This window comes from Liolophura sinensis, chromosome 6 (genome assembly GCF_032854445.1).
Source record: "Liolophura sinensis isolate JHLJ2023 chromosome 6, CUHK_Ljap_v2, whole genome shotgun sequence".
In the NCBI taxonomy this organism is placed as follows: domain Eukaryota; kingdom Metazoa; phylum Mollusca; class Polyplacophora; order Chitonida; family Chitonidae; genus Liolophura; species Liolophura sinensis.
The window spans coordinates 32,873,539-32,886,247 of NC_088300.1; the positions used below are offsets into that span (position 1 = coordinate 32,873,539).

The window sequence follows — 12,709 nt, forward strand, 5'->3', positions numbered from 1 at the left end:
TGTTATTTAAGCATTTAAATCAACACTTGGAATAAACCTCTAACTTAAGTACATGTAAATTGAAAAGACGTCAGATTTCAAAGGCTATGTATGAAATTTACTACTATCTTTATCACACTGCCGTTGCTGCTCTCTTGTATCCCCAACCTCACCACAGAGAGAGTGGGTGCAAAATCACCTCGAGTTTTCTTCGTCAGTTCAATTCGCCTAGGTTTCGAATCCGGTTTTTGGTCAATTTGTCTGGCCTATTCTTAAATGACACTCACTCGGTATCAGTCAAGGAATCCTTCATCCAACGATTTAAGTTTCGGGACAAACGAATCTGAATACAGAAATTTATGAAGTACATTGTGCGTCGTAAATAATTCTGTAGATTCAATGAGTTTATCACAGCTGTATTAATGACAGAGGAAAAGGCCCAACGTTTAAACTTTTTAACATATACAAATGTATATAAATTATTCAAAATATGATTAATAAATGTTGATAATTAATTATGGAGCTCAGTCCAGAAGTATCACCATATCAAATCTGTTACTTGCTGGTGCTGTGATTTTGCTGATATAAACTATATGTCTGGCATGCAATTAGATACACTGAGCACGTTTGATATCAGCCCAATTTATGCCACAGGAAGTCGAATAGTGAAAGTGAACAGTTTTATACAGGTATGAATATAATGGTGCCATTTACACTCAATCGGATAAATATAATCAAGTGTCCCAATTCTTGAGAATATTTGTCGGGAGTGGGGAATGAGACGTCTGGAATTTATTCTTGATTAAACCGTATCGTATAACGCATTATACTGGAGTCGTTTGGTGATTAGCCATTAGCCATCAGATTAACGGGATCAAAGCAGTCGATTATCTGCACATGTATATGTATCATTTATCTTTACACTTTTACGTTCCATACTTTCTGTTCTTTCCCATAACACACCAGCGTTCTTTGACGTCATTGAACTCGCTCTGATCATCAGTCGTGACATCCCTCAGGGATATACATCATCTACGTTCTCTACACGGAAGTTAATCCAGCGATGCCCTTCAATTCCATACCGGGAGCAGCAGTCATTAGCCTTCCGCGCTCGTAAACTCAAAAGCTCTCCAGCGATTGGACGAATCCAGTGAACGTCTGCAAGCTGACAAATACAACCAGGAATGCATTCGCGCGCATAAGACCATAAAATACTGCTGTCCTTTCATCCATTGATACTCAAAGTCAACCAGTTAAGAAACAAATGAAAGATGTGAAACCAGTATTGCCTATATCTGGTACTTAACGAAAAACAGAACGTACAATGAATGTGGAGCATCAGGAGTACAAATTAATGAAAATCATGAAAATTTGATGCATTGTAATAAATTTATCATTCAGTCATTCAGCGAGTAAAGAAGAATTTGTGAACAAGTAAACAAGAATTTGTGAAGGCGGGGGTTGAGTTAATCTTGAGGTTTTTCACCCAGCCAGAATAATGTGTACATTCCTTTATGACTAGCAACATTCTAGCCATGTCTGTATTGGATATTTCAGTATTGTTGTATAATAAAAAATCTAAATCAAAATCTAAACTTTGGTGAATAGCCCACTGACCAACCGATTACTCAGCCAGTGATCAGCTACAAACCAAGATATCAATCAACCAATGAGTATAACTGGTCGACTGATTTTCTTAATCGGTAATCAGACCGGATAGCTGCCTAAATTCAATTCACTATAAAACCAGTCACATTCGCTACCAAAATTGCCTTTAGTCAGTGACACGTAAAAACACAAGCTCTACACATGAATATGTTGGAAACCCATATTGTTGCAAGGTAAATGATGCCAGAACCCATTGCCTCGAGTGACGTCATAATTATTCAAAAACCATGCTGGGGTATTAGACGGAGTTCAACGTGTTTTGACGGACACCAGTCATTTAAACAGCTATCGACTTAAAAGTAAACAGTAAACTCTGTTATTGACACTGCCATATTCGAAGTTGTTTTCACGCTTTAATATGATATAACCTCAAAAAATGATTGTTATGTTATCTGTTGTAGTATATAATCTCACAGCGGTGTGGATTTAGAAATGGATGTAAGGAAATTAAAGCCGTGTAGTCTATTCCCAGAGACGGTAGTGCAGGCTGTGTTACTGTATGGAGTTCGTTCTAACCGCTTGTTGGTTCAGCCATTGTAAAACAAATTACCCTCCACGCCCATTGTCCAGCATGCAGCTTGCTTTTAATTATGACGTCACCCGAGGCAGTGAGTTCTTGCTATCGAATTGAATCGGTCAATAATTGTCGACCAATCGGGTCACTCAATTCAATGCGGAAGACAGCAAAAACGCAGTAAAGTGCCTTGCGCGTGAAAGCATCGTTTTTTTTTATTGTTTATTAAATGTGACGACAACACAGCATTCTCATTTTGCGTGATTCAAAACAATGTCGTTTAATAAATTGCTGTTGACATCACTGCATTATTTATCTAATTCTAATCAAGTCATGGAGCTAGACATCGTGAATGTTGCGAACAGTTGGAACAAATACCTGAGGTAAACTGACAAAAGCCCGCGACGGCGTATGATCATTTCCCATATCACACAGCCGTCACTGATCTTTTCCTTAGATTTTTATTCACGCATTTTTTCAGTTGTCATTTAACGACATAGGCCTACTCAGGCATTTTCGTATACTGTTACTGATTTATGCGATCAGTATGAGGGGAGGAGCCAAACCACGTCCTTCAGCACATTACTAATGAACTTTCTAATGTGTGACCTACAAACTTGCGCGACACAATGGAAACTCAGTGGTCTTCAACGAACGTAGAGCCTAGCGCACACGAACAACATCTGTTGTCGAAAATATGATTTTCAGATCCCGGTGTCAAAAGGTCATTTTTAAGGATTACACCGACGGTCGACGGTCTTATCTTCTGACATTGCTTGCACATGATTATCCGTGGTACAAGGACAATATACGGACCTTTTTTTTTAAACTGATGCTTTCCGTCGTCACATGCCATTAACATCTGTTTGCGTTAATTTACCTTTTCAGAACTATTTATTTATTTTTGTTTGTTTGTTTGTTTTACACCGTTCTCTAAATTTTTTCACTTTGTACGTCCGATAGTTTTATGGGTAAAAGGGAACCAGAGTATCTGGAATAAACCGGCATCCTTTGGCAAGTGATTGGCGAACAGTATGACAGATTTTCATCTGCACAGCAATGTCAAGGTATAGGCCATACGTTTTTTTACGTAATTCCGCTGAAGAAGTGCTAGAGAACGTGTAATTTGCTACTATTTAAGAAAATACATGCACAGGTCACACAAAACGTTAATGTTATGCAACATCGCAAAAATAACAAAAATGTGTTTTTTAATGTATGGGATACTTTATCGATGCATATATATATTTGATCAAGTGGGTTTTTTTTTCTTTTGAGCTAAGTAACTTGAAACGTGAAGGAAGTATTACTCTGTGCGACTAAATATAGACTTTAACTCGCAAATTCATGGCAAATCATCAGTTTCTTTAAAAAAAATCTTTATTCAGGGCAAGGCAAAATGAGAAAGTATTTTACAACATATCTAAGGATCAACGCAGTTGAGAAAATATCATGTGGTCACAGTTGTCTAATAGTTCCACTTGTACTTCTCGGTGTCACTTTCGCAGTCAACGTAGTCTTTGTACTTTTTCACCATCTGTTGATTGATGCTCATCAGACCGAACTTGTTACCTCCCCTGCTGAGTTTATTGATGAGTGCAGCGACCTCAAAGACGTTGTCAGCCTGAGTATTGGTGAGTTTCTCTTCAATGTATCCGAGAAGCTGAGGAAAAATATAAAGGGAATTCAAACCATTAATGGAATGAAAACGTCATCGCTGTCTATTTTTCCGAATAGAAATCCTAAGCAGTGTCATAAGCTTTAAGTTACAGTCAGCCAAAAATCTGATGCCGGAGTTTTCTTTCATATTATCTTGATTTAAACTGTACAGGTTAAAATTCTAGACCACTGAAAGTGATGTTTGGATTTTTTGCACGCAAGAACCAGAAGCGATAAGCTGTTGTGAATTGTTTACATGATAGTCGTTGTGATTGGCTGCATGTTTGGCCAATTCGTTCACTTTATCTGCGATTCCCTTCTCAGTACGAAGTGCCACCGACAGAGCTGCACCCGGGTCCGCCCACTGCGTCTCACTGGGTTTCTGAAATGAAAACAGACCGGAAGTATACGGTAAGATTCTTCTCAAAGCTGATCGGCTGCAGAAATTGAGAGTCTCAGTTTTGAGATTCGTCAAAACTCTTGAAACAATTCATATACCCAAGACATGCTGTTCATGTGTATTCGCATTTATTCCCTCTATTCATATTTACTTAGGTTCAGATCGAAGAATCATAAGACTGTATTGATGACCATCTTCTTCAGGTATTCTACACGTTTATAATGGTAATAACTTTCAAGTAGTTTAACGTACACAGACATCAAAAGTGACCAGAGTTGATTACTTCAATACCAATGTCTACTTAATTCCAAACACACGTATAATATAAACGTAGATTTGTGTACATATGGTCTCACCTTCACATCTTTGAACTCGACACCTGCCCCTCGTTTCACCAAGTACATCATCATGTCCTTAGCCAGGTTAATCTTCATTCTCGCCCAGGCGTTGAACATCAAAGACATGCCGATAATGTCGACATCGTGACGCCGGAAGAATGTGGCCTGAAATAAGCATTGCGAGCTTTTATTGGTGACATGTGACGATGAGTTTGAATGATGGATTGAAAATGGACTGAAGCATATTTTCCTCAGTTACATCATGCTGCAACGGACACTATGCTGGGGTTGTTTGTTAAACGAATGAGTATTTGGACAGCTCAATCTTTAAATAGCAATATTTATGTATTTGTTTTACGCTGTACTCAAGAATATTTCACTAGTACGACGGTGGCCATCAGTATGGTGGAAGGAAACCGGGCAGAGCCCTGATAATCCGCAAGATGTTGGCGGACTTGAACTCACTACTACCGTATTGGAGAGATCCTCCTGGGTCATTGCACCGCGCTGGCACCTTAACCACCTGGCTACGGAGACCCCTCAAATCGCAAAAAGATAATGGAAGAAATATCGATGCAAGGGAGATAATGCCGATGATTAAGACTCCGTTAGTATGTAGGCATCGAAACAGGCGTTCAAATACAAATCGTCAACGATAATAGACGAAGCAGATGAAGCTGAACGCCAGAGATTCTGGCCAGGGTATCTATATTGATGTGATTATCTTAATAATTAAAAAAACTAAGAGTGGAGGCACATGAAGTAATATCATTTATACACCAGATCTGCAGTAATAACTTGGAAAAACTTATCTAATCGATTCACCAAAGAAAGGAAATCTTACAACCGATAGAATAAGAATTGTCGGTGATCACTTGATGAACAAAACAAGTGATTCATGACTACATCTGTTGTTACTAAAATAACTGGTAGTGTTATTAGAGTAGGACCAGGACATTGGTGTCTCAAGAGCTGTTTGCTTCCCTTTGTAGAAGGCTGGTAATGCGATACTGGTAAACTTTGGAAGGTGGGGAACACTGCTGTTCTTAAAGCTACAGGATTTACTTCCTTTTGTAGAGGACTGGTGGTCCCATTTCAGCTTAATGCAATCCTGGTAAACTTTGGAACACTGCTATTCTTTGATTTACATGATTTACTTCCCTTTGTCGCGGACTGGTGGTCACATTCCACCTCAGTGCAATCCTGGTAAACTATGAAGGTGGAGGACAAGATTTGCTTCCCTTTATAGAGGGCTGACCATTCTCATTCAAGATTTACTTCCCTTTATAGAGGGCTAACCATTCTCATTCTAGCTCATTGCGATCCTGATAAGCTAGCCGACAATGTGAAAGCTAAGCAAAACTACGGTACATTACTGATAAGTCTGCTAGAGGAAAACTCAACTCCAACAAACAAGCGTTTCTATAACACGCCAAGAAATGTATGTATGTACTATGGCTCGTTATGTCAGCGTTGTTTGTTATTTGCTGGGCATTTAAACGCAAACAATCATATGGTACAAAAAACGATTAAACGTTGAACGCAAGAATTTTTTTACTTCTGTGATGGCGGCCAGATGTATGGCTAGAAAACTACTTCCCTTTTCTATGTTCATGATAAACGCACTGAAGACACAGGTGAAATAGCGAGAGTACAGACTACATTTACAATACTGAATTAGTAAGTCTTGACTCGTATCATAAACGACTTTTTAAGAAATAAACATCCTGTCACGTGAGCGGATTGTCACGTGAGCGGACATTGTACTTACAATGGCGATGTACTGAAATGTGGTCTCGATCTCAGTGTGAATCAAGTTGTTAATCATTTTGGCGCAGTCTGCGTCCCAGTTTTGTAAGATACCAGGGCCAGATTTCCCTTCTGAAACATAGACACATGTATTCAGTATATGTCAGTTCACCAGCAGATAAGTGCAATCTCACATCATCATTACGTATATAGTATATTTGTTATTTTAAAGTAATATGATATCAACGTAATGGCGGTAGAGCTGTTAACAGAGAAATCTTCGTACTTAATATTAATAAACAAAATATTTCATAAAAATATAATAAATTCATGCGCACAGAAAGTTGTTGAATTAAAATGAATACTAAATACCATTTGGAGATAAAGATTCTTCCATGAAATGTTGATTAGTATTTATATGATCGTACTTTCTAAATTTCACTAAATTCATGCTCTGATGGAGGGCATATACGCCTAGTGATAAAAAAGAGTCTAGTTAATGTAAAATTAAGTACCTCTATTACAAAGGAAACCTCTTACCAGTCTGAAAGAGAAATTTCAAAAAAAAAAACTTGATAAACGGAGCTGTCTCTTAGAAACCAGCCATTATTAACCTAGCTATATTTACAGTAGCATTAATCTTTCCTTTCTGACGTTCACCTGAGCAGGTGTGAAGACGAGAAAGAAAGTCTTACCATCTCCCATCATTTCATCGTCCAGGTCTTCGTGTTCATACTGATATCTCCGGCCGTACGCCACGGCAGCTAGACACAGCACCGACACCAACAGCCAAGTCTTCATCTTGTAACACCTGAGAATGCAGCAGATCTGAGGGTATCGACACTAGGTGACTACTTGTTATATACTCATCTGACTTTGTGGGCCGGGGGTAAAGTCTAACAGCTGATTGGGCCATTCCATTGTCTCCCAGGGACGAAGTCGAGCTTTTTTGACCTCCACCTCAGACTGTTTGTTGTCTGGGTTCATCCATGTGTCACAGAAAATACTTCAGTCACCCTCCTTCAGACAAAGAACGACCCTACGATAAACGTAATTTGCATACAACCTTTCATTGCTGGTGAAGTCAAAATGACACATTTTAACACCTGACGAAATCCAGCGTCTGGTTATGTTAGACTGGACAAGTTCCCTCCTGGACAGTTATGTTTCAAACATCAAATGCCTCTCAGGTAAATTGACATACGATTGATAATTGACATATATGGTCAGGAAACCAGCAGTACCCATCGCTCTTCGTTGTAAAATGTTTCATATTAAATAAAGTAGTTTGCTGGCAGACCTTCCCACGTTCGGCCTGAGAGGTGACGCTATCAACCTCGGCCACGGAGGCCCTGCTGAACGACAATATAAACATGCACGTATTGGTTCTACCTGTAGCAAAATCTGTTTTAATAACGAACAAATTCTGACAAAACTTGTTTTACGCCTGACTGGAGCCTATTTTATAAACTCATATAAACTCATAGTTAATAGGTAAAATCCGGCAGAGATTGGATTCCGTGGTAACAAAACAGTTCGAATTTCTTGAATTATTGTCATTGGGCCATAAATGTTTCAATTGGTCAGGTTTATGTAAAGAGGAAACCAAGCACAGTTCAAAGGAAACTACTGCACATAGTTAGGTACCTGACAAACCTCCTAACGAAAGGTGGCAGTCAATCTGGCAGAAGGTAGGGGCCTGCGTGGCCGAGTGATTAGTGTCAGCGCGGTACCATGTGATCGCTATGCGTTCAAGTCCATTAATCAGAAAAATAAATAAATAAACCTAGCCCTAAGAATATTCAAGGGCGTACAAAAAAATCAGCTTTTTAGTGCAACGCCACTGAGAGCAAATGAAACCTGCTCATCGACGTTTCAGGTATACTGTACTCTTAGTTCACAATGACACACTCAAAAGAACAACTGCAGATAAAAGCGAGGCCTAAAGGCGAGGTCAAAAGCTCATGTCAAAAGCACACCCCTTCATTTGTATACGAGTGATGGCTCACAAGATCGTGGAAGTTTTTGGATTCATATAGTATACATATATCGATGGGTACTTCGTTGTACACGACCAGTTAAACATTTTCAGCTTGTTTTGTGTTTTGGCGCTCAAATTCGTTTTACAGATTACCACACAGAACGTATTCACATGTCCATATCCAATAATAAAACTGATTTTAGTTTTGATTTACGTCAAGTAATGTTACTTTGTTGAGGATACATTTGCCTTTGGCCAATATTATTGGCATATTGTTTTACCATGCAATAGATCGGGGGACCATACATCGCTCTGGTCCTGCCGTGAGTTCGAGTCCAAGCAGATAAACACATAAGTTAAAGCCAGTGTTTCCCGTACAAAGTAGTATTCCCTCAGTCGTACGATGTTTGATTAAAAATAATAAACACTTTTTTCACATTTCATCTCTTACACTAACTAGGTTATGGGTTCATAGTGCCAAACGTATATTACCACTCACAAATATTTAACAAAGCATTTTAGTTCTTAAAAAAATTTCTTTATTCAAAAAAGTCCAAAATGCGTTCTACAAGTTGTCAATGCAAGGTAAAATGAGAAAGTATTTTGCAACAGGTTTACGGAGTTGAGAAAATATCATGTGGGCACGGTTGTCTAATAGTTCCACTTGTACTTCTCGGTGTCACTTTCGCAGTCAACGTAGTCTTTGTACTTTTTCACCATCTGCTGGTTGATGCTCATCAGACCAAACTTGTTACCTCCCCTGCTGAGTTTATTGATGAGTGCAGCGACCTCAAAGACGTTGTCAGCCTGAGTATTGGCGAGTTTACTTTCAATGTATCCGAGCAACTAAGGGAAAATATAAAGGGAATTCAAACCGTTAATGTAATAAATGCGCTATCGTTACATTCACATAGATAAATTCTGTTATTTACCGAATAAGTGCTTCTGTGCAATAGTTTGGTGAGCACAACAATAAAGTTTTAAATTCGGGTTCTACAAAAAAGTCTGCTTCTTAAAATTATCTTGATTTTAAGTGCTTGGAAGTCTGTGGAAGCAAACTCTTTTGTCAGGTGAATCCAGGAGTCTGCGGAAACATTAGTATAGCAGTTCTCAGTCAAAATAAATGTCACTGATCGATAACCGCGAGACCCAATTTCCAAAACAACGTTCAACAAAAACCACCAAAGAACTAAGAAAGTATATAGGGTAATAATTTGACGAAAGAGAGTCTGTCTACAGGTTTCAATGATGGTTGAAAGAGGCAAGGAATGGTCTATGCGAATGAATTCAATGAAGCCATATATTCTTTCTGAAATATATCGTCAGGAGTTATTGTCCGTTTTGAATTATATCAAATCCCGAAAGAAGATTTTGAACTTACATGATGGTCGTTGTGATTAGTTGCGTGTTTGGCCAGGTCGTTCACTTTATCCGCGATTTCTTTCTCAGTACGGAGTGCCAGCGAGAGAGCTGCACCCGGGTCCGACCATTGCGTCTCGCTGGGTTTCTGAAATTAAAAACGTTACGGAAATACTTCCTTCTCCAAACTGGTCTCCAAACATCAGAATTGAGGATTGCTAGCCCTGTTGAAAGCAGAATTAACAGATAACCGCAGAACGAGAATTAAACGTTTCTTAATTGGTTAAGTTTTAAAAACAGAAAAGTTACAGCTGTAAAAAGTTAGGCGAAAACTGCAAAACTATTCTAAACTATTTCCAATATATAAAGTATAGCACTTGGGTAGATGTGGTCTTACCGACACGTCCTTGAACTGAACATCTGCCCCTCGCTTCACCAAGTACATCATCAAGTCCTTAGCCAGGTTAATCTTCATCCTCGCCCATGCGTTGAACATCAAAGACATGCCGATAATGTCGACATCGTGACGCCGGAAGAATGTGGCCTGAAATAAACAATACATTTCTCTATTGATGACATCGGAGAGTGAGTTAGCATGAGTGATAGACTGATGTAAAGCTTGATAGCAAGAAGTAATCTTTATTCAGGTAAAGTTTCCAGGTACGTTTTAATGCATTATACACCGGTTTTATACACAGAAGACCTTCAAAGGCAATGCCATTACAACAATAATCCATGTCAGAGAATAATTGTAAAAGCTCTTTGAATAATGAAAGCCATTCGCTGGTTAACACGAGCACTTGAATTTCTAGACTCAGATCTTTGAAACGTGATTTCTTCAGATTTTTGTCTCATTTCTGTGAGGTGTTGTACATCAACAGCGAGGACTGGATTTGAAATCGCGTCCTCATTAGTCAAGTGCTGAGATACTACAAGCTGAGTCCATCTCTCCAATCAGGTCGTAATGTTATGACATATTAGTGGACAAAGACGGTTTTCAAAATATGCTAAATTTTCATTCATCAACGTCACTGAACAAAGAGAAGACCACCTTGCTTGATGATGTGACATTTGATGGTGGACAGATACCCATTTCATATTGGACATAGTGATGATGGGCACAAGTGAAACCGTTATATTAATATAATTAAAGACGTACAGCATGGAGAGTAAGACCAGAGCAGCGACGACAGTGTGTGATAGCTGGCAAATAGTCACGCGTAACCGATGAAATCAGGCCTCTTGTCAATTTACCTGAGTCAGAGTTTTATTCTAACTGTGCATGTAAATGCACAAAGAGTAGCAATTTACACGCCCCCTAGCACAACGACTTGAGAGGAATTAGGCCAAAAAATATGCAGTGGTGTTAACTGCAACTTGTTAGACGTCACTAGTCTAGAATTACTCAAAATACTGTGTTATCATCATAGTTAACATACAATCACATTAAAACAAGACCTGGTTACTTAACGCCTAATACGTTGCGTTGTACTTACAATGGCGATGTACTGGAAGGTGGACTCGATCTCGCGGTGAATAAGTGCGTTGATTTTCTGGGAGCAGCCGGGGTCCCAGTTTTGTAAAATCATGTTATCACCACCCTTCCCTTCTGAAAGTTAACGCAATATACTCTCGATTAATATTCCATGGAGTAACAGGCGACCGAAAGGTTTAACCGCTGAATGACACATTAACAGATTGCGCTAAGGCCATTTCATGTAAAGATACACTAGCAGATTGTAAATATCTTGAGAAGCTGAAGAGAGATAATATGTCACCACTGGCTTGAAGGCGGAACAGTGAACAAGCCATTTTATTTCCAGTTAAAAGAATTATTTATACAGTAAGCTGTCAAATTACAATGAATATCAAATACCTGTGTAAGAGTATATTAATTTAATGAAATATCTGCGGCTGATTAAGGGAATAGTTGGATGTGTAACAAAAGAAAGTCATGATCACTTGCATACAGTAAATCTAGCTCTCCATGAGAGACCACTGAAATTTTTTGTTAGAGATCCAACATGGCCGCGAGTCTACTGAGAGATAAAGAGTGGAAGTCCATTTTACCGTTGAACAGAAGTGATAATCTCATACAGGTAAGTCTCAACTATTGATTATAGTGACGAATGAGAGCTTTGACCGGAAGTGCAGATAAATTCCAATCGGATTTCAAAGCGTTGCTTTAAGTTCTGTCAATGACGTTTAGCATTTTCATTATAAAAATGATAACCAAAGATACAATTCCGTATTACGGTCAGAGAGAAAGAGAAAAAAAGGATCACCATTTCACTGGATGAAACGGCGGGAAAGAAATTTTCCATTCAGATTTCACCTGTTTGAGTAACTATTCAAATAAGTCCCTTTGTGAATCTTCCCATTTTGCCGATCGTCCAAGCAGGTGTGAAAAATTAAAAAACACAAAAGCACTTGCCATCTCCCATCATCATATCGTCCAGTCCATCGTCTTCATACTGATATCTCCGGCCGTACGCCACGGCAGCTAGACACAGCACCGACACCAACAGCCAAGTCTTCATCTTGTAACACCTGAGAATGCAGCAGATCTGAGGGTGTCCACTCCAGGTGACCACCACGTTATATACTCACCTGAGTCCAGGGCCCGGGGTCAAAGTCTAACAGATGACTGGGCCATTCCATTGTCTCCCAGGGACGAAGTCGAATTTTTATGACCTCTCCGAATATTGACTGTTTCGGGTCATCAGTGTGTCACAGAAAATACCCCACAATCCTTTGGAGAAAGAGTGATCCAACAAGATTTACATACAACCGTTGATTTCTGGTTAAGCCAGAATGCTAATTTTACACCTGATTAAAATATTTAACATCTGAACTAATCTGTAAAAAAAAAACTTACATTAGTAGTTGAGTGAAATTGGAGTTTTAGGCATTTTTGATCTGTATAATTTAATCGTGTTAACTACTTAAGCAGAGATGATGGTGATTCGGTTTGTTAGAGACTCCATTCGTATGAATGATGTGCGTCAAGGCTAAACTAATTAGTGTAAAACAGAATTATGTCTGTTATTTAATGCAGTAAG

The 12,709-nt window shown here is 38.9% G+C and overlaps 2 protein-coding genes across 2 annotated transcripts; both read right to left on the bottom strand.

Annotated features, from left to right (window-relative positions):
* Window positions 1-3,527: 3,527 nt before the first annotated feature.
* On the bottom strand, window positions 3,528-7,161 carry LOC135469012 (ferritin light chain, oocyte isoform-like). The gene is made up of 5 exons (XM_064747528.1): window positions 7,003-7,161; window positions 6,330-6,439; window positions 4,577-4,723; window positions 4,077-4,202; window positions 3,528-3,824 (listed from the first exon to the last, which is right to left on the bottom strand). Exons 1-5 carry the CDS (start codon window positions 7,106-7,108, stop codon window positions 3,630-3,632), a joined length of 684 nt encoding a protein of 227 aa, XP_064603598.1. The 5' UTR covers window positions 7,109-7,161; the 3' UTR covers window positions 3,528-3,629.
* A 1,778-nt stretch (window positions 7,162-8,939) lies between these two features.
* On the bottom strand, window positions 8,940-12,187 carry LOC135467110 (ferritin, middle subunit-like). The gene is made up of 5 exons (XM_064744870.1): window positions 12,082-12,187; window positions 11,144-11,256; window positions 10,045-10,191; window positions 9,670-9,795; window positions 8,940-9,134 (listed from the first exon to the last, which is right to left on the bottom strand). Exons 1-5 carry the CDS (start codon window positions 12,185-12,187, stop codon window positions 8,940-8,942), a joined length of 687 nt encoding a protein of 228 aa, XP_064600940.1.
* Between the last annotated feature and the right edge of the window lie 522 nt (window positions 12,188-12,709).